General features: G+C 34.6%; 1 protein-coding gene across 1 annotated transcript in view; it reads right to left on the reverse strand.

Annotated features, from left to right (window-relative positions):
• Positions 1–4,438: 4,438 nt before the first annotated feature.
• Positions 4,439–22,110, reverse strand: part of LOC123674892 (synaptic vesicle membrane protein VAT-1 homolog-like) — a 60,173-nt gene continuing 42,501 nt past the window's right edge. The window contains exons 3-6 of the mRNA XM_045610040.1: positions 21,895–22,110; positions 6,914–7,225; positions 6,546–6,740; positions 4,439–6,415 (exon numbers count right to left, since the gene is read on the reverse strand). Coding sequence (XP_045465996.1) covers positions 6,104–6,415; positions 6,546–6,740; positions 6,914–7,225; positions 21,895–22,110 — 1,035 coding nt within the window. The 3' untranslated portion in view covers positions 4,439–6,103. The remainder of the gene's footprint in view (positions 6,416–6,545; positions 6,741–6,913; positions 7,226–21,894) is intronic.

A 22,110-nucleotide genomic window follows, 5' to 3' on the forward strand; every position in this document is an offset into this window, starting at 1 on the left:
TTTTCTTTTATCAATATCTGTCAAATTTATTTCCTCTATCAAGAAGACTATGCAATTTTTTTGGCATTCAAAATATCTGCATCAGATTCACAAGCCCAGAAGATCATTGCATTATAGCAGGTGTGCCAATTTCTCTTGTAGCGTCGATTCTTTCCAAAAAAAATTGTGGAGATACTTAATAAAATCTTGGTATTGAATAATGCAATCAAACTTTCAGTCAATATTAATTCGAGTTAGAGTTGCTGACATTCTATTTCTGAAAAAATCTAAAGGTGATAAATCCTGAGACCTAAGTAGCCACCGAATATTTTAATTATCTGAAGTTCAGAGATTATTATTGATAGGCACTAGATCGATTTGCCATATGAAACTGAAACTTTTGATGATATATTTATAGTTTGAGAAGAAAAATATTTTTAAAATGTATGACTACACCAGTGAATTCTTCTGAAAATGGTGCCTCTAGGAAGTTTTTGTTTCATGTTGATAGCACTGTAGTGTCTCTGTCTGCCCCAGAGGTAGCGATATGGGTGTCGCGCCACATTCTACTGCCGCCCCGACGGGTTTATGGGGGTCGCTGAGTTGCAGCAGAGTCACCTACGATGGAGTGAAGAGTGTCTTAGGCAGAGATGGCTATTGGCTGGATTGCCTTACTGCGAATCGGCAATCTCGGGACGAAACAACGTAATCCCTCGAGAGAAGGCGCACCTACATGATATTGGCTGGATAACGACTCGCCAAAGCACCAATAATAAATAAGTTATAAGAACTTTTCATATCACGCCATTTTTCAAATTTCTGATATAGTTTGAACGGTTGGGGTTGTCACCAAATTAATTCTCTCCAAAAATCGAGCCCGAAAATGTGCTATTAATTATTTTCTAGCTAAAAGGGGTTCTGAGATCCCCTCACTAGACAACGAATTTGGGACACCCGTTACATTCATAGGACATTTTCTGAACTCTAATTGTTCACCCCTTAGAACATTAATAAGAGGAACGGAAATCGCCTTGTAACTGACGCATTTGTTTTGATTCCAACATTCCTCGCTCCTTGTCTGAGGGGATACGTTAGCAATAGCGTAACATAATTTGATTAATTTCGAAATTATCAAGTGATGCTCAAAAATCGTTTACAAAATGTGATTTATTCATAAAAATTCTTTCATGTTTAAAAGGGATCAATGTGTTTCTTAGTTAAATGATTTATAGCTATTGTGAATTTTGAGGAAATGATTCCTGATGTGCATTCAACAATCAAATCAGGATTCTCCACGCCTATAGCTCGCACACACAATCGTATAGTTCGATTAGGATTGGCGACACTAAACTTCCATCTCTCTTGTATTCGGAATCGAGTACAAATGTTTACTTTCCGTTCCTTCTATCTATATTCTAAGGTACGACCTATGGACGTTCCCTGAATATACTGGCATTATGTACCACTACCAATTCTGGTAGTCCAATGGATGTCGCGAACGTCCACAAAGCAACGTCCATTATACGAGCATGTGATGTGTGGGTCATGTTACACCCTCTATACTTCCCCAACAGTGACATCATCTCTAATGTTAATTCGCTTAGAGTCATAAAAATGAGTCTATAGCAGTAGGTACACTTAGAATCTCTCCAGGATCACTTGTGAAGTGATGTTTAGGTAATGCCTTTTGAATTCTGGCTGCTACGGCTGTTTTGTCTATTCCTTCACAGTAGCTTCTTCAGGACGGCCTTTCTAACCTCTTTGTTGTAATTTGTCAGGGCCAATCGATAGTCATTCAACTGCCCTGTAACTTGGCCCTGTTGAAGGCTGTCCTAATCCTTATCTTGAGCTCCTCCGATTTATTAATTCACCAGGGAACGTCTCTGGAGATCATCTTCTTCCTGAGTGGATATCAAGAGTTTATCCACCTTCTTTTCTTCCTCTGTCTTGGGCTTTTCTGACCTGAAGCCAGAGACTGAGGCCTGTTGGGCCTCATATCCAGTCTTGTGGCCTTTGCTATTTATTAGGCCGAATTCATAATTGATTCGCCAGTTTACTGCTCTTAGTTTCTCGACCAAATTTGAGTCAGCCAAAATTACCACTTCTAGTATCGTTTTTGACGGTTCTTTCTGAATAACTCCTCAGCTGGAGGTTTTGAGTTCCTTGTTCTGCATCTAGATCGTAAGGAGGATCTGCGTTAGAGAGATCGTATTTGGGAGGTAGCCAATCAGGAACTCCTGATGGAGCAGTTCAGCCGCTTTAGCCACCTGATCTATTGTACAATTATCTAAACTTAGGTCTTACAGTGGCCTTTCCTTCGAGTATAAATATCGAGTCTAGCATTGATGCTTCGATAGCCTTCAATTGGTCCAATCCCAGCAGCACCTCCGGATAATTTTGATCTAATATTCCTACCTTAATCCCAGCGGTAATTCTGAGAGCTGGGAGGTTGTTGAAGCCTAGGGTGCTTAGATTCATTGCCTTTAGACGTGAGGTCCTCCGACCTAATTCTCTTGGTCGCTGATGAGTCCTCTGTAGGCCTTGGTCAAACCGGTTTGAGGTCTGCTTTCTTAGCTTCTTCAGACACCGCTTTCATAAGGAGGTCTCCTTGCTGCACTGGATAGTCTTACGCTCTCCATCGTCAGCTTTTCAAGACCTTCAGCGACCTCTGCTTCTCAGCAGAGACCTCGACAATTATCCTCTGCCCACAAGACATGACCACATGGCGGTATATCAGGCATGAGCATAAGTACCATTGTATGCCTGGCATCGTTCATACCCTAAGCCAATATATTACAGCCGGGTAGGGAAAGTTGGTCTGCACTACGGATTTAGTCGATGTACTCTGATGTATGTTCTAACACTGTGCTAGATTACCACTATACCTATCGGACACCTGAGGATGCTCTGATTTTAAGAATCAGTGATGAAATATGAAAAGGCGGACAGGAAACTGTATCGAATTGCCTCCACTCAACGGTCGCTTCACTGTTTTACCCCTAACGCCAGCCTGCTATTTAGCACAGCTTCCAAATATTGTTCCATATTTCTTGATGAATTTATATCAATTTCTATATGTATAATTATACTTTCAAAAACCAATTTGTTACCTAAATTAAATCTACAACAAACTACAGTATGAATAAACAATAAAATCTCGTTGTAACTCTAGTTTCTCTACAGCACTCTTGACCACGAATTTAAGTGAACGCACGAGTGCTGTGGAGAAATTTGAGTTAATTTTTAGACTAAAAAAACATTTTTGTGTCAAAAAGTATGTCCTTGTTTTTTTTGACTGACTTTTCGCCTCTACACCGCAAAAATTCCGATATGCCGGTTCTGGCGGTATAGGAGTGAAGGATGAGGAAGCTTCCATTGGTGGATAATTTTTTTTCGCTGTACGAATGTAAAATAAAATTTTTGTTCGATTTATGAAAACATTTTTACACGGAAATTCTTTGAACATTGGGTACATTCCAAGAAATTCAATTTAGCAACCGAGAAAAAATCTCGAACGTTGCAGGTTTTCCGCCATTTTGAATATTGTTCTTCACCTTTTCTGAATACGCTCTATTTATTAGTGATGACGTCACACACCGCCATTTTCGTTCTCCTGTCAGTGTTCGGAATCCAAACAAATAAAATGTCATTCAAATTAGTACGTTGTCGTTGAAGAAATTGGCTTATTTTGATAAATAAGATTATTTAAGGAACGATTTTACTATTAATTGATAGACAGAAGGAACGAGATTAATGCCAGTAAGTTTTAACTAATAAACACGGCGTTTTACAAAATCTGGGGAATGATACAGAAATGGTATTGTATACCCTGTATTTTGCTTATGCTTCGAAAACGAGGTATATAATATGTCATAAGGCAACAATTATTTTTCTCGTGTCATCTACACGATGATGTTGTTTGTTGATGACTGTATGTTTGTCCAGTTTATAATGTAATACCCTGTATATACACGCAAAATCCATCGCCGATTGGATCTGTAGTTACGGAAATATTGTTTTAACTCTTTTCCAATATTATTCTTGTGATTTCAATGTTTCTAATAATTCTATTCACTTGAAATTAATATTTCATATCAACTCCCACAATCTGGACTATGTCGGTTTTTTGTCACGGAATTATCGACCAAAATTTTTTTCCAAATTTAATCTTTTGGCTTTGATCACGCTATCAACATGAAATTTTGCGAGGCTTTAAATTGTCATCCTACAATCTTACATCCAAATGCAAATTTTCATCTCGACCAAACCTGTAGTTTCGAAATTAATAGAAACACAAAATTTCGAATGGCCATATTTACGAGATCTCTAGTCGCAACAGCGGCATTCGAGATCCGACCTACACTTCAAATTTCAAGTTAAAAGGTCCTTTCATTCGAAATGACAGAAAGAACTGTTAGGGGCTCGATTAGGGGTAACGACTACTCAAAAAGAAGTTACATGTATTTTTATCAATTTATTGTACAGGCTTAAAATACGAACAAAATGCATAGCGTTTACATCAGTCTTGATATATACATATATTCCTTGAAGTCATGCATTCCCATCTCAGAATATTTTTAGATTTATTGAATTACCGAAAATGTATCAGATTCGAGTATTCACATGAAGCTATTTGATAAGCCATTCCACAACACAAGTGTAACATTTGGCTGAAAACCATTCATTCTGTGGATTATCTTTATTCAAACAAAGCCATCAACAATGACCTGACAATAGGAATGTATCATCATCATCCAATGGCTTTGTATGAATGCTCAAGTATCTAATATTAGAATGCATTTCTTCTAGTTAGAATGACAAGTTTCCAAAAATTCTTGGTGGCACAAAGAACAGCATTTAGTTCGTTTTTTCCAAAAATAATTGAAAACTGGATTGAAAGCAACTGGTAGCAAATATATTTTTATCGTTTTTTAAGTTAATTATTTCAACAAAAATATAATTCACGTGTTCAAAATTATTCCGCTTAACATGGCAATAATACATCGATAAAAATCTTCGTTTCACTTAGCTTTTTTTTTACATAGATGAAGGAATATAGAAGATATGATGGACAAGATCATATTGAATCGGGTGAATTTGTATTAATTGATAAAGACTAAAAATGAACTGTTTAAGGAACTACAATTCAAAAAGGAATATTTTCAATACTGATCTCACCTCATCTTTATCTGCTGATTCCAATTGGAGAGAGGTGAAAAATTCTGGAGTGCTAATTCCTTAAAAACTAAACTACATTGTTGAAGTTGAACTTACAAAAACTTGATATGCTTTTTAAAATATTATATAGCAAAAATATTTCAATAAAACTATAATTTCGATTAATCTCATAGTTTCAAAGCTTCACAAAACATCTGTGACCCGATTCAAAGTTTTTAAGCGTACAAATATAGCTTCAAATGCCTAACTAATAATGAAAAAATATATTTTTATAAAAACTTTGTATATTACTTTGGTCTGATCCATAAGGATATGTTCCTAGGCTTCAGATTGTGAATGCAATAGAAGTTTAATCACAAACAAAAAGACATATAGTTATAACAAACCTGTCTCTTTTAATTCTGTAAATTGGGCATACTACTACCACTACCAAAATTTCTTCAACACTTATTCAGTGTATATTGGTCCTGAATGGCGGATTTGGCTTGATTTTTGAATAAGCGCCCAATTGAGAACAATGGAGAATACAATTCGATTTTTGAGTACTTTCAAAATAACATGGTAACACAGCTTAGAATTGTATACATGCAGCGTACTGAGATCTGCTCGATTTTGAGAAATGCTCCAATAAAATCCAGGAAAACACAAAATAGACAACAGGCTAAAAACTACAACATGGTAAGAAAATAAGTTCTTTTGAAGAACAGAGCATTTGGGAGACTCAAATGGAATATTTCCATTGTGAATCCACAACATTAATTAAGCAACTTATTCTAGATTGAGTAAGTAATACGAATGTTTCTACAGTAAGTCAATAAATTGAAAAAATTATAAAAACAATATGATAAAATCTGATGTATAAATTATTTGAAAAATTCACAAGGTAGAATTAGAATTGATATCAGACACAATTTTACCTTTTGAAAACTTATTTATAAAATTATAATTATTTACTTTCTTCCTTTGCTGGTTCTTCATTAGTAGGTTGTTCTTCGGTTTGCTCATCCTTTTTATCTTCTTTTTTTTCTTCCTTCTCTTCTTCCTTCTTCTCTTCTTTCTTTTCTTCCTTCTTTTCTTCTTCTACTTTCTTGTCCTTTTCTTTCTCCTTAGCATCTTCCTTCTTTTCTTCTGAAGATTGCTTCTTTTTATCTTTGCCCTTCGCTGGAGTTGCTGGTTTTGGTTTTGCCTCTAAGCTAGGATCCAAAAGAAGTTTTCCAACATTCTTGCGATCATGCATTTTCTGCATGGCTTCAGCAACCTAGAAAGAACATAGAAAATAGCTACATTAATCTGAGAAAACGGAATACAATGGACAGTACATCGCCATTTTTCAGGGAGGAAAAAAAATTACTATATAATGTAAGAGTAAAAGAAATAAGTGTACTCACATCTTCTAAAGCCCAGGTGGAATCTACAAGAAGTTTGATTTTTCCCTCTTGGAAGAAGGCGAAAATTTTTTCAATACATTGTTGTACAAACTTCACTTGTCCCTGTTGGTACATTAGATGTCTCAAGTTGAAACCGGAAATGGTTCTGTTTTCGTCAAACAATTTCAATGGAGATACTTTATCCACTTGCCACCACTGAAAGGAACAAGAATGGAAAATATATATTACAAAATATTTGAATTATTATTTAAAATTCTCAAGCTCTTGAAAAAATCCCCATTATATATACTCCACTCACTCGAAAATCATATTTCCAATATTGATTAAGGAAAAAAATATTTGAAATGTGGACTTTTCTCTTTACTTACCGATCTGGCAGCGCTAAAGAAGCTCTTGGTCTCGCCAGTGACTACATTAGAAGATCCATAAAGGATATATCTTCCCATAGGTTTGAGTAGATTGTAACCCTTGTTACACTCCTCCCCGCAGAGACAATCAAGCACGATATCAACACCTTCTGGAGTAATCTTGCGCACCTCACTGGGATAGTCGTTTCCTCGTTCCAAAAGATGGTCTACAGGAGAATTGGCATTCTTCAAGGTTTCGTGTTTGCTTTTTGAGCAGATGCCTATGATGGTAACGTCTTCGACGGTTTTGGCTAGTTGCACGATAGCTTGACCCTGTGAAATGAATATATTTAAGTATTTCATCGCAATATTCTTATATGTTTTATACACTTAAATTTTATCAGCTATGCGTTATTTGTGGAACAGGAACTAATAAAGATTTTATGTTCTTTGTTGTTTTTTTTTTTCAATTTTCACAATAATATATGATGACAAATGATAATGTTCTAAATTATATCCAGTTTTAATAACTGCCATTTATTTAAAATATACTGTTTTTTAGCTTTAATAACCTTCAACCTTTCAGTCTTGAAAATGGAATTGAACGCGAAACGTGTATATCAACGGAATTAAAAATTGAGTACTGAAATCAAGTGGTTTTCTTCCTACTGTTGTTAATTGATTGATCAACAGGAAATCAATTTTGATGAAAAGAATATTAAGAATATTATTATAAGAACAAAGAACTCGTAGATGTTCTGTTATGTTTAAATAGAATCCCTAGATTTTGGGTTCACGAAGTTCATTAGGTCATTAAGGTACCAAAAATAAACGCACACCGTTATCTTTCAGAGAAATATGCAAATAAATATTGTCTTCTGAAAATTATTGTAAGGTTCATCTCGAGAAAAATAATTTGCTTTTATCTCTAAATTTAATTGACATTAATTACAGTCTCATGGTAGAAAGTACAATGAAAAATGGCGTATGTGTAATTGAAAACGAATTTTGTTGTAGGTTTAATATTCAACTATATTTTTTGATTTCATATTAGGCCAATTTAAAAGTCCTCCGTCTGATGCACAGATGGCGGTGCTAGTATTAAATCCATATGATTTTTAGTTAGTACCAACCTTCAAACAATACGTATCAAAATTTGACAACAGTCTAACCATTAGTTCATGAGATATTGCGTTGTGAGTGTAGCTACTTTTGTTATTCGAAAAAAGATGGGAAGAAAAAGAATTTCGTGTGCTGATGAAATATTGATTTTTGAAGGGAAAAAATAAACTTGAAGCAAAATCTTGGCTTGATGAAGAGTTTCCGGGGTCTGCACCAAGAAAATCAACCATCATCAATTGGTATGATAAGTTTAAATGTGGTGAAATGAGCACTGAAGACGACGAACGTAGTGGACCAAAAGAATGTTTATTATAACAAATAATCAAATAAAAATGAAAATTGTATGAACGAATGGAACACCTTTCTCGGAATATTTTTTCCTTATCGTATCATAGGATATGAATATTAACATGTTTTTCCTCTATATAAAGGGCTAATGTGGGGTGATAGTATTCGAATGAATGAATAATATAAGGGTACAAATACAAATTGAATCAGAATGGGATGTGCTTCTGTGCCAGAAATATCCCAAGAAATGAAATATCTGTTACGAAATAAAACGTAGAGAGAGAAGAAAAGATGAAATCGAGAAAGGCGTGAGTTAAGAGTTTTTCACGCTTGTTCCAATTCATACCTTCGACAATAAGGACAGGAAAAAACTTAAAACTTGAAAGTAGTAGGTTGTATTGGTGCTTCTCCTCAACTTTTTCAAAATACACCCACAGGCAAAAAACTCGGTCACCTAATTTTTTGCTGAAGTTTTCATCGATATCAATTGTTTCTACATCAAATTGGAGATAATTTTTTTTGTGAAAACTCCAGAAAAGTTTTCCAAATATGTCGATAGGTCCAATTTCTCAACACCCTGTGGAACAGTTCGGGAAATTTGTAGAGTTAACAACCCTCAGTTTATTACGTGGACCATTCTTTTCGCCATCTTTCAATTTTTATTTCACCTTGATATCTTTATTTTTTTTAAGATACACGTATTCGAATAAAAGCCTGGAATTATTTCAGGGAAAAGATTTAATTGGTAATGTTTAAATATTCAACAGTAATCAGAAACAAAAAAAAACTTTTTTTGATTTCGTATGAATTGTTAGATATCAACGTCATCCAACTATTTGCTAACACTATTTGCTACATGCGGTCTTGATTGGCAGGTCTATAAAATTCCAGGCTTTTATTTGAATAAATTCAAAATAAATCAAGATATCAAGGTGAAATGACAACTAAAAGATGGCGAAAAGGATGTTCCTTGTAATGAATTGATCGTAAACTCTACAAATTTCCCGAACTGTTCTACAGGGTGTTAAGGAATTGATCTACGAACATATCGTTTTTTTCACCCTTTATAAATAAGCTATCAACATTTTTAGAAAATTTTACTGGAGTTTGATTTAATACCAAAGAATTCATCTTCAATTTGGTGTTGAAGCAATTTAAATCGATGAGTTCTTGGACATCGAACTTCAGCAAAATTTCAAGTGCGCATTGCAAAAAAATTATACCTCGGAAGACCTAGTGTTCTCAACTTTCATGAAAGAACTTACTAACTTAAAATTGAAAAACCTTTCAATGTTCAAAGTGATAGAAAACAAAAACTATAAATTTTTTCATGAAAAAAAAAAACGATGAGATTATTCTAAACTACCAAAAGAAAGTTTCCTCCAAAAATTGAATGAATCGATCAAGCGATTTCCTTTTACGCACAGAATCAAAATTAATCTGCACTGAAAAACCTAGTGAGAATTATAAATTTCTGGGGAAGATAATATTTATTTCTCAATTTTCATTAGGTTCATATATTTTCAAGAACAGAGGAAATGAATACCCCTTGTGAAATTTGGAGCTTTTAATATCAGAGGAATTAATAATGAAATTTTCTGTTCTCGAACTATCCGGGAGGTTTTTCAAATATGCAGTATTATCATCATCAAACCATTAAAACCTCTTGCTCTAACTCGAATTCCTGCTATATTGCAGACCAGTGGTATTATTGCGGAGCCTGGCAACCGATGAATCAGAGATGAATCGTCGAAAATCCTGCTCCTGTCGGTAAGGATTATTTCCAAATGAGGACGTCAGTCTTATTCAACGTATAGGATTACCAGTTGAAAAGTTCCATTCATCAGAAGAGGCATCAGGTTATTTTAAAACTTCAGATTATTGGATTAGGTTTGAATGTGGAAGGAAATGAGATAATAAACAGGCGTGAATTGTAAAATGAGAAATATTTTTCTCTAATTCTGTGGTTATTCCGTTCATTCTTCCACATCTTGTAGAACAAAATCGTGCGAGAATATATCAGAAACGCACAGTTTTCATGGTTATATTTTATTATTCTATGTTGGTTCTCTGAACTTTCCGCCACGGCTTTATCTGTCAATTCATCAATTTGGCTTAAAGAAATCAGTTCTGCCAACCAACTTTTTTCAATACAAAAATCACTAAATTATATTTATGGAAATATTTCATTAATTTCAATGAAAATGCAATGAATTAGAGAAAATAATGTATAATACTCGTACAGAAGGCTCATTCTACCACTCGTTCATTCCAAAACTCGCCACTTCGTGGCTCGTTTTTGAATTTTGAACTCGTGGAAGAATATCAATGCCTTCTGCACTTGTATTATAAATAACTATTCTCTAATTCTGTGGTTATTCCGTTAATTCTTCCACATCTTGTAGAACAAAATCGTGCGAGAATATATCAGAAACGCACAGTTTTCATAGTTATATTTTATTATTCTATGTTGGTACTCCGAACTTTCCGCCACGGCTTTATCTGTCAATTCATCAATTTGCCTTGAAGAAATCAGTTCTGCCAAGCAACATTTTTCAATGCAAAAATCACTAAATTATATTTATGGAAATATTTCATTAATTCCAATAAAAATGCAATGGATTAGAGAAAATAATGTATAATACTCGTACAGAAGGCTCATTCTACCACTCGTTCATTCAAAAACTCGCCACTTCGTGGCTCGTTTTTGAATTTTGAACTCGTGGAAGAATATCAATGCCTTCTGCACTTGTATTATAAATAACTATTCAGATTCAATGCCCATTGTTGACGCACAACCTCTGGCCAAAGGGACTCGCGTTATTTGTCCCATATAGGACACTAGATATTATTATGAATATTATCACGTTTTTAATGAACCGATATAGTTTTGTTCCTCTTGTCTAGTTTCTAACTTGAAGTGCTATTTACTTTGTTCTTAGACTCTTTGATATCGAGGTAAATGGAAGTTAGGAGAAGATAGCAGCGGATTGTATGAACTGTATTTTTTAGGTTAATTAATACTTGAAATTGAAGAAACAGTAACCTCAATCGGATATGTAATGATTTTCTGAGCAAACTCAAATAATTTATTTCGAAAAACTACTCGGACACATCGATTTTGGATTCGAGGGGGACAACTTTTAAGATTAAATTCATAACCATACCGCTTCATCCCTTACTGTTCGAACACCAACTCCTTAATTTTAAATAGGAAAGATGGGGTCAGTGATAACTCATTCGAAAGGTTTTTTTTTCTGAATTCAGTATATGTATTATTTTTTTGGGCGGTTGAGGCGACGAATTATAGAAAACATGAGAACTAGATTCGAACAGAATCACTATGTATGAGCGGGGGAGGAGAACAGTTTGAACATTTAATTAACTATTTATTTGATTGCCCAACAGCAACATTTTCAGCAATTATCAATAAGTTGTTGTTTCATCAAGGGTTCTCGAAACATCTTTTGAAATTGTTTTCTTCTACTGTTCCTAAAATAAACATTTATTTTTGATGGGAGAAACTAACAGTAGGTATTTTGATGTCTGGTGTATGACAGTTATGGAATATTAAAAAAATAGAATAAATTAATAATAAAATTCGATTGATTACACAGCATGATCGACGGAAAAACCAGTTTAAATATGAATATTCCGTAAACCAATTGATCAAATGAGAAAAAAATCAAAATGCTTGATCTAATTCGATCAGGCCGGTTTCCGCACAGAATCAAAATGAACCGTACACCCTCAAAAGGGAGCACCACCACGAGGCTGCTCAGTTCAAAACGAAATCAGAGATATTTCTTCTGACAAATCACCGATTCTTATGGGATTTTCACATAATAATATTAAACAATAATCTACATCGTAGAGTATAAATATTTTGATTTGAGAATGAAAAAAACAAATTCCTAAAATTGCTATGAAAAGTAGCGTATCTATTCTTCATAGCTTACTCAATTTCAAAACTATGTATAGCTCATACTGTGGGAAATATTATTCCCCACGGCACTTTGCCCACACCTCACTTGGTAGAAAAATGAAATTGGTCTTTTGAATCGTTTCTATGGAAACGCAATAAATTAGCACATACTGTCAACGAAGGCCATTTTGATTTGAATCAAGTCCATTACTTGAATTATTGAAATTTGTGCAGTTGTAGGAAATAGTATATTGTGCAACAAGTGGGGAAAGTTCAATTTTTCTCGCGAGTGTGGAAGTTTGTGGCACGATCCTGAAAGGCGATACAAAAGTTTCACGAAATCGACTAGTGTTTTTTAAAATGATTTCACAAAACGAAATATATATAGAGTGAGCAACATATTGATTGCAACTTCATTTTTTCAAATGGAACATGCTGTATACTCTTCTATATTTGACTAACTATTTTTCCCCTGATTTCGAATATATAACATATGTTTGGCATATCTCTCTTATTCTGAGTATCACAGAGTTTCAAATTTTAAGAACCACCAGACATGCTCACTAATTAGTTTTCAAGTGGTAGGCTTCGATAACTAAAAATGCCTTTTTTTGACTTATCTCGTTGGCAACGATATGACATACGTTTTTCAATATTAATTGGAATTCGATGATTTGGATGCAACTCCATATATTCTCTCTTTGTAGCTTTCTTATTTTTATTGTTCTTCACATAAAGTGAAAATATTTCAAATTTTTCCGCTTTTGTGTAGTGCATATTCGATGAATACTTTCATTCAATGACAAACGTATGTCATAAATCGTTGCCAACGAGATAACTCAAAAAAGGGCATTTTGAGTTATCGCCGCCTACCACTTGAAAACTGATTACTGAGCATGCCAGGTGGTTCTTGAAATTTGAAACTCTGTGGTACTCAGAATAAGAGAGATATGCCAAATATATGTTATATATTCGAAATCAGGGGAAAAGAGATAGTCAAATATATAAAATTGTACAGGATGTTCCATTTGAAAAAATGAAGTTACAATCAATATTTTGCCCACTCTGTATATATTTCGTTTTGTGAAATCATTTTAAAAATACTAGTCGATTTCGTGAAACTTTTGTAGAAAATATTTTTTGTACCTCTTTTAGTAACAAAGTTAAAGGGGGGGTCAGATTATGGTGAAAAACCCGGTACAACAAAGTTTGGTCATCGCAGGAGCGCCAGATGGAAAATGAATGGGTACCCAATGTTCGACTGATACGCGGAAAGCCATATGGTGGTAATCCCTCTAAACTGAAAATTTAAAATTTCATATTCTTTTTCATTAATGAATCGAACTTTATTGTTTATTATAGTATATCCAAAGTCACTTGGAGGAAGATGAATATGTATTTCGATTATACAAGGTTTGCCCAAGTTTCCAGAAATTCTTTTGGAGATAGTGAATTTATTGCCTAACAATACTTTCAAATAAACCCCGGTATTTAGCAGATCGCGGTATCCACTTCAAAGGGACATCTATGGCCAAGCGTTTTTATGGACTAGTTCAAGTGACTTTGGATATACTATACCATTTCATTGATATGCAGGTTCCTATTTTGGAAAAATTATGAATCAGGCAGTGGTTGATCGATATAAAGACCCCGATTGAATCATCCCAAACGTAGCGAGCTTTCGCAACGAAGCCCGCCAGTTGCAGGGCGCCCCAAGTCATGAAATTTCCCCCATTTCGTTCCACGCGACAGAGGATTCCCTCCTATCGATCGGGACACACCCGTGTTGAGGGCGACGCACTCTCCCATATGCTTCCCGTTGCCGCCCTGTCTCCGTCTACATTCCAGCCGGATTTGCCACCCCACACTGGCCCCCCCAACTTCTGGGATCACCAGATACGAAACCGCCTGGGAAATATGACGACCTCTTGGTTTATTGCAGTGCGTTTTATCGCAATTCTTTTCTGTGTTCATTACAGGTTGTGGACCGTTAGTGAAGACGTTTTTTTTTTACGGGAATAGAAGGGAATTCTGTAGACGCTCCAATTTATTGGATGGGGAGGTTTTGAAACTTTTACGGTTAACCAGAGGGTAAATGAATATTTCAAGTATTGAAGTAATGGGGGAGAGCCTAGGCGTTCTACCGTTGCACTATTTCATTTTATTATTTCAATTTATTATCAGCAAAAAGTTTCTTGAAAAACTTTGTCGTATAGTTTTTGAGGACAGGAAAATGTTCATTGATAACATAACCAATTTAAAAAATTCCTTCATTACAATAAATGGAGAATTTACTAACGTGGAGTAAGGACTGTAAGGAGCCTTTGAGCGCTCGTCATTCATTCGTCAATTGTACCTTTAAAGACCACAAAACAGTATATAAGAATATCCATTGGTGCAGCTGGCACATGAAGGAACAAGCGCTCAAAGAAAATTTCTAAGATTGTGATGAACAGTATTAAATTAGAGCCGTCGCCAGGACCGGCAAACCGGACATTTTGGCGGAGCGCCAAATTTTAGGGACGCAGTCAGTTAAAAAAACAAGACATATTTTTTGACATAAAAATGTTTTCTCAGTGAAAATTTCTCTATTTGTAGTAAAATAATAAAATTACCAGGAGCCAATTTTTTTGAATCGAATAGATGCCCACAACTACAGTTATGAAAATACAAGTAGATAGATACTAAAATGCACCTTCAAGAACTACGTCGTCTTTTTCCACTTATAGAGCGTCGTAATTTGAAACAACGCAGGACGTCTTTTTGATGAAATCGACAAAACGTCCTTTGATAAATTTGACAAGGAGATTTTAAGTCGAATAATACGATTTCATATGAAATTGAAAAGATGCCTGAGGTGAATGACAGAGGCTGCTACAAAAAAAATTCAGATAAATTAGGCAAAACAAGGCGGCGAAATTTTTTTTTGCAAGGGCGCCAAAATATCTGGTGGCGGCCTAGTATTAAATTTAGCATTCATCAAATATAAACACATTTGAATTATATTCTGTTTTAAATTTATATGTGTAGGTAAATCGATGTTTACTAGAGACAATATCAACCAAAAGATAAAATTTGGTTTTTGAGAATCATTCCAATCTGGAAGTATAATTTGTATATTTACTCCATTGAGTTGTAACATTTTCAATCACGATTTTTGGGTTTAGTCTCCATTCAATTCGAAGAAGCTAGTAGATATGTAAATTTTCAGTTTTTGAATTTTTTAGGTGATTTGAAGAATTTGAAATATAAGACCCTGAGGAGGAAAAATTGTATGAAAAATACTGAAAAGTACGTCAGTCGTTATGGTAATTCATTAATTTGATTTATTAGATCTTTAGTTCTTGTGTTGATAATTTTATTTTTTCTTTTATTTGCTAAAATGATCGTCCTTATTAGTTTGCATATTAGGCAAATAAATATGCAAATATTGAAAGAAATATTGAAAGTAAAGGTTCATTCAGAATTTCTTTATATTTTAAGATTTTTTATTTTTCAATATCATACTCAATTTCCAGACTTGGCTTCTAAACCACTCGATTCATCAGATTCTGGATACCTTTTAATGGAATTGATGTATGAGAGATTATATCGACAATTATTAATGAACCAACCGGAGTATTCAAACCTCAATCGTATCCAGAAAATTTCAAGTCTTTGTTTTGGGAGTAAGCGTATATACAGCCGGATATAAATGAATGTGCTTAAAAAATCTGTTTTGTAGATTCGTTTGGAAGAAGTTTCCTCTTTCATAACACCATCTCTAAACTCGTATAAAAAAATCAATATGAAAAATATTAACAAATATTCAGCGACGAGGTTTGAATCCGAGTTTATTCGTTCTGAAACTATTGAGGCTAAAACTTTGTGATGGTGAATATTGTCGAGATACAAGGTGTGTCTTTGACTTATACATATAGTTCAACTGAAGATGCTTGGAGTGAAAACAAACACTTTTGTTGAAAATCCATAACGAAATGTAATTTTCAGTTATATCTCTAAAATGATTTGATGAATCTTCTCCCAACACAAAATTCCATTGACATCTTTTCCAGTTCCTTCATTATGACCATTTATATTATTATCTATTATTGCATTATATAGAGTCTACAAGGGAATTTTGCTGTGATGTTTGTCAATCTGAACGTTCACAGATGAATATCATTTATTTATATGAAACTGAAAAGTTGAATGATGAATAACTCTTGTACGAAATGAAACAACGATAATTAATAAATGATTGGAGATCAATATCCAGAGCTTTAATAGGTGGTTGCAAGCTGAATTCGTTATTGTTATGGAAAATTATATAGACATTAAGAGAAGAATATTCAATATTTATCGAAATTGGGGTAACAAAATTTTTGTAGATATTATAAATACCCGTTCGCCAAATGGAATGGTAAAAGTAAATTTATGCTAGTTTTTCTGATACGGCAACTCATTTCAAAGGTTGAAATGGTACACTTTATGCTTGGAAAAACTTTAGTGTGCAGGTTGCCAGTGGTAGCATAAATCACTATAAAAATTTGAAATGGCTTTATCTTTTCATTTAGGCCAAATCGGAAAAAATGCTGAAGGGAAAAGTGTTTATTTTGACCTCAAGAATTTAATGTTAAAATATATGTACAAGTCAAAGATTCACCCTGAATATTTTTTCAGAAATTATTCATTGTTTGCAAAATTAATGAATCTCAATCTAGAATTGGATATGATAAATCCGAATATTGCTTTTTTATTTTGATGGGCAAAAATGTTCATTATGTCTTTCAAGATCTTATTGATTATCATAGAATGAGGACATCGCATACACGTGTTCAATTGACAAACGGTATTAACTGAAATTCAGATTTCTGCAGAGCCCAGATCGAAAATCCTTTGTTCGTTTCCTCCACAATTTCCGCCGGTCCTAATCAAGCTGAAAGCAAATAATCATTCGAGGATGTCGAGAACGACTTTTCACGGAAAATACATCCTTTGTGCTCGTATCCCCGACACGGTTCTCCTTGATTTCCTTTCTTTTCCCGAGATAGATTCGACCCCCACACTCGCCTGTCAAGTAGTTCATTAGTTCCCTTACGTCTGATCGCAGACGGTTCGGCATCCATCTTCAAGGGCGTAGATCTTTTTTTTTCTTAGGTGGGTAATCGAAAAAAAAATTTTTCGCGACAACGTTAACTCATATCTGTAATGTGAGAAAAAAGTTTGATAACGAAGTTTGAACCAAATTACTCCAAATAATTTTTTTTATTACCAATTCAGTTGTTCTTGCCTTATACTAGATGTTCTTAAATTATAGTTACGGAGGGAAATGATAGATCCTTGGATAATTTTAAGAATGGAAATCTCCATGAATATGAGCCCGCAAACGCTTTGTTTTCGAGATACAGTGTGTCGTACTTTTCAGCGATGCTTATATCAGTTTATAAAATCATTATAAATTGTCGCTACAGAGTGGGTAAATAACTACCTCAACTTATAATTCATTCATTCATTACAGCCTACTATAGCTGGATCTTTATAATAATTTGGATTTTCCTGAGGATTACTAGAGCGCTGTTAGAAATTTTTCAGATACGACAAAACTATAACAAACCAAAAAAAGCAGTACTGGACCAGAGTTCCTTTTTACTTTTTTCTAAACTATCAGCGGTTCCCCAAAAATAGTCCTGAAGGAAAGACTCAGCCACATTCCAGAAAAAATATCACCCTGTGGATATGCATTCAAAATTAGATTACATGATGAAAACTTCAAAATGGAATATCTATGGCCAATTTAATTGAATATCTTTTGAAGGGAAGGTTGTATGAGAAAAAAACTTAAACTTTAACAACTGTATCTCAAAAACAAAGTGTTTGGGGACTCATGTTATACGACTTTTTCCTTGAAATGATCCGATAAATCTGTCATTTTCATTTGAACCTCCAACTGAGAAACAACATGTAGATATGGTCAATTCAATACTGATTTTTACACAAATAAATTGCAATTTGGAAGGAACGCAATAAAAGGTACAAAACATCCCAGACAATTGTTCTATGCGAACTACTCTGTTCAGTTCTCTGATAACTACAGTATTGAAATTTTGTGACAAGAAGATACAAAAAAACCGAAAACAACGGATAAGTGTATACCGATGACGAATGCAAAAATCATAGATGGCAAATAAGAGGCCGACAAAGCGGATAGATCAAGAAAAATACGTTCATCAAAACCAGAACAAATTCCCTCAGATCGCCTCCTTTCATGAATACAACACAAGAGACAAAAATCACTACTCCATTCCATTATTAAGAATTAAGAAAACCTAACAAGGCCCCAATCACACTTGTCTGAAATTGTACAACAGACTACCAGAAGAATATAAGAAACTGAGTTCGGCTGCTTTCAGTAGGAGAGCGAAATGTCACCTCCTAGAAAAAAACGATCTATAGGTTGAGCGAATTTTTGGACGGATGATAAGTATATGTTTTTTTAAGTACCTTTGTTTTACTTGATACTGTTTATGTTCCATATACATAATAATTGTTCTCAGTTTTTGAGTGTTTTTATATGAGTATTTATGTGTTTTTATCTATATATTGTACTTTTATCTAGGAGTATGACTAATAAGCCCTTGAAAAGCCATGAAATTTTTTGATGGCAAATTATTTGTACATGTATTCTCTGTATATATTACTTTATCATGTGCGAATAAATTATTATTATTATAAATACATATAAACCTCGGACATAGACGTGCTCGTAGTGCAATAAAAGTACATACTCATCTTCAAAGCGATTATAAACTCATAAACCGTAAAAAGGTCCGATTTTTTACAAGCCGTTTGGATTTCGAAGAAAAATAAAATGATTCATTTTATGGAAAAATTTTCGTTTTTCGTCTTTGCGAGAATTCTTCAATTTATATATTTTGGAAATCTTGGGGGGGTAAGTACCCCATGTACCCCCATTTCTACGCCCTTGTCCATCCATTTTTCCGATAGAATTTCCGAGAAAGTTCATCGCTTCGCATCTCTGCGATTTCGACCCCCCCCCCCCCCGCAAAAGCGAAAGTCGTGAAAGTAACGTCTAGCCCGGCAACAGGTTGCCCGACGGCGGCGGCAACTTGCCAAATTTGTCATCGCCGGCGTCGAGACGTTGAGCAATCAAGTCTGGTCGGCAGGCCGCAACTGAGAATCCAGAATTTTCGATTAGAAAACTGTGTGAACTTAGTTTTTCAATTTTTGTTCACTTTACCGGGTGTTAAAGATGGTATATTGTGCAACAAACGGGAAAGTCCAACTTTTCTCACGAGTGTGGGAGTTTATGTCACGCCCTGACACGAGCCTGAAAGGCGAGTGCCGCAAACACACGAGTGATAATAGGACTTTCTCCACATGTTGCACACTATACTTTTCCCATACAACTGCTATGGAAAGTAGAGGATTCTTCCTAGCTTACTCAATATCAAAACTATGTTTCCCTACAACTGCTATGAAAAGTAGCGTATTCTTCATAGCTTACTCAATTTCAAAACTATGTATTGCTCATACTGTGGGAAATATTATTTCTCACGGCACTTTGCCCACACCTCGCTTGGTAGACCAATGAAATTGGGCTTTTGAGTCGTTTCTATGGAAACGCAATAAATTAGCACATGTCAACGAAGGCCATTTTGATAGCACGAGCCTGAAAGGTGAGTGCCGCAAATACACTAGCGAGAAAAGGACTTTCTCCACAAGTTGCACACTATACTTTTCCTACAACTGCACAAATTTCAATAATTCAAGTAATGGACTTGATTCAAATCAAAATGGCCTTCTTTGACAGTATGTGCTAATTTAATGCGTGTCCATAGAAACTATTCAAAAGCCCAATTTCATTCATCTTTCAATCGAGATGTGGGCGAAGTGCCGTGAGAAATAATATTTCCCACAGTATGAGCAATACATAGTTTAAAATTGAGTAAGCTATGAAGAAAACGCTACTTTTCATAGCAGTTGTAGGAAAAGTATAGTGTGCAACATGTGGAGAAAGTCCTTTTTCTCACTAGTGAGAAAAGTTTGACTTTCCCCACTTGGAACACATTGGAGAATGGAACGAAATGACGATTCTTCCGAAAAAAATAATCTTGTCATAGGAAGGATATTTCAAAATCAGTGGCTTATTAATAAACAATCGGATTTTGCCAGTTAGCGAACACATTTGCGACATTCGAGATCCAAATTTAATCTGAAAATTTCCGTCTCCATCTGAACATGGCATTGCTAGAGTAAATGCAAATAATGAAATGGTAAATGTCGTCTTTTAAGTCTGAGAGAAACAAACGCTGAAATTTCTACATTCAATCAATAAATTTGTATTGTTTTAAGCAATCATTTAGTCATCGGTTATCGACTAGTGTAATCGTCTTAAGGTAAAAGTCGATAATGATATGCTAAAAAGAGTCAATTCTGACCTCACTCTTACAAAGCACCGAAAGTTATATTGTGATCTGAATCGAAATAAAAGAACCGATAAAAAATCAATGTAAAGCCCGATCAAAATTTGACAGTTTTTCCCATGTGTTGTCCATTTGGATTTAGCAAAATGCCATGAACCGATTGAGTAGATGAAAAAAGAATATATTATTGAAGCGTGGTACAGAGCTTGAAAGAGCAAGTTTCATAAATACCGGATGTTCCAATTATATCCCGCTTTTTGTAACACTCTGTAGAGTGTAAAAGTTACATTATCAAGTTAGAATTAAACTAACATTTTTGCCTTATCTTTTATCAACATTTTCTTTTTTGGTTCACTTCATTATCTTTTTTTTTACTCGAGAAACATCATTTTATAGCTTGACATGATTTGATTGAATTTAATAAGCATTATCAGAACGGAAGTAGCAGGTTGTATCTAGACTTAATAGCAGGCTATGGAAAAACAAAGAGTCAAATACAAATGCTTGGTGTCAGTGTAGTATTTTTTGCAAATTCTGTTATTAACGAATAAGCAACGAAAAACACTTTAAATATTACACGCAAAAAAATTTGAAGGTTGAAGTTATCGAAGAATTAGTGAAAGATTTCATGTTTGTCACAAAACCGTTTAGGTTCATTTTTTGACTGATCGCAAGGATTTGTGATCATTAATGATTAATGGAAACTTACAATGAAAGCTACATATTAAAGATATTAAAACCCAATGAAATGCTATTTGCGCCATAAATATATAGGGCAAGAATTTTTGTTGATATAAGAAGATGCCACACGCCGCTCGAACTTATCTAAGTTCTAGAGGATTACCACAGTATGGCCAGCTTGGAGCCCGGATTCAAATCACATAGAGAATCTTTGGGATATTCTTGGGATGAGGGTACAAGGAGAACGTACTACAGTAGAGGCTGATTGCAATTTGGAATGACCTGGATCAAAATGACATAATGTCTCTTATGTTAAGTATGGGCCGTCTTTACCAAGAAGTTTTTTGTGCCAGAGATGGAAATACTCGCTACTGACACTATCGTTCAACTTGTTTCTTTTTATTTGGTTTCGTTTGGATCTTTGTTTTAAAATGATGTTATGCTATAAAATGCTATTTTCGAGTAATAAGAAAGAATGCAGTAAATCTTTAACTCTCTTAGTTTTATCAAACCGCAAGTTTCCTGTCTCCTTACAACTTAAAAAATACATTTTTACTTACCACACCTCCACCAATCGAGTGAACCAAAACGGATTTTCCCTTAGTAAGGCCAGCTAATTCGAAGAGTAGAATATATGCTACGGTGTAGTTCATGGTCATTGCAGCGGCATCTAGGAAACTGATGTTATTTGGCAACTTGAAAACGTATTTGGAAGGAACTGTTACAAGTTCGGCCCAGGCTTTGAACTCAGGCAAGGCAATCACTCGGTCGCCAAC

The sequence above is a fragment of the Harmonia axyridis genome, chromosome 1 (genome assembly GCF_914767665.1).
Source record: "Harmonia axyridis chromosome 1, icHarAxyr1.1, whole genome shotgun sequence".
NCBI lineage: Eukaryota > Metazoa > Arthropoda > Insecta > Coleoptera > Coccinellidae > Harmonia > Harmonia axyridis.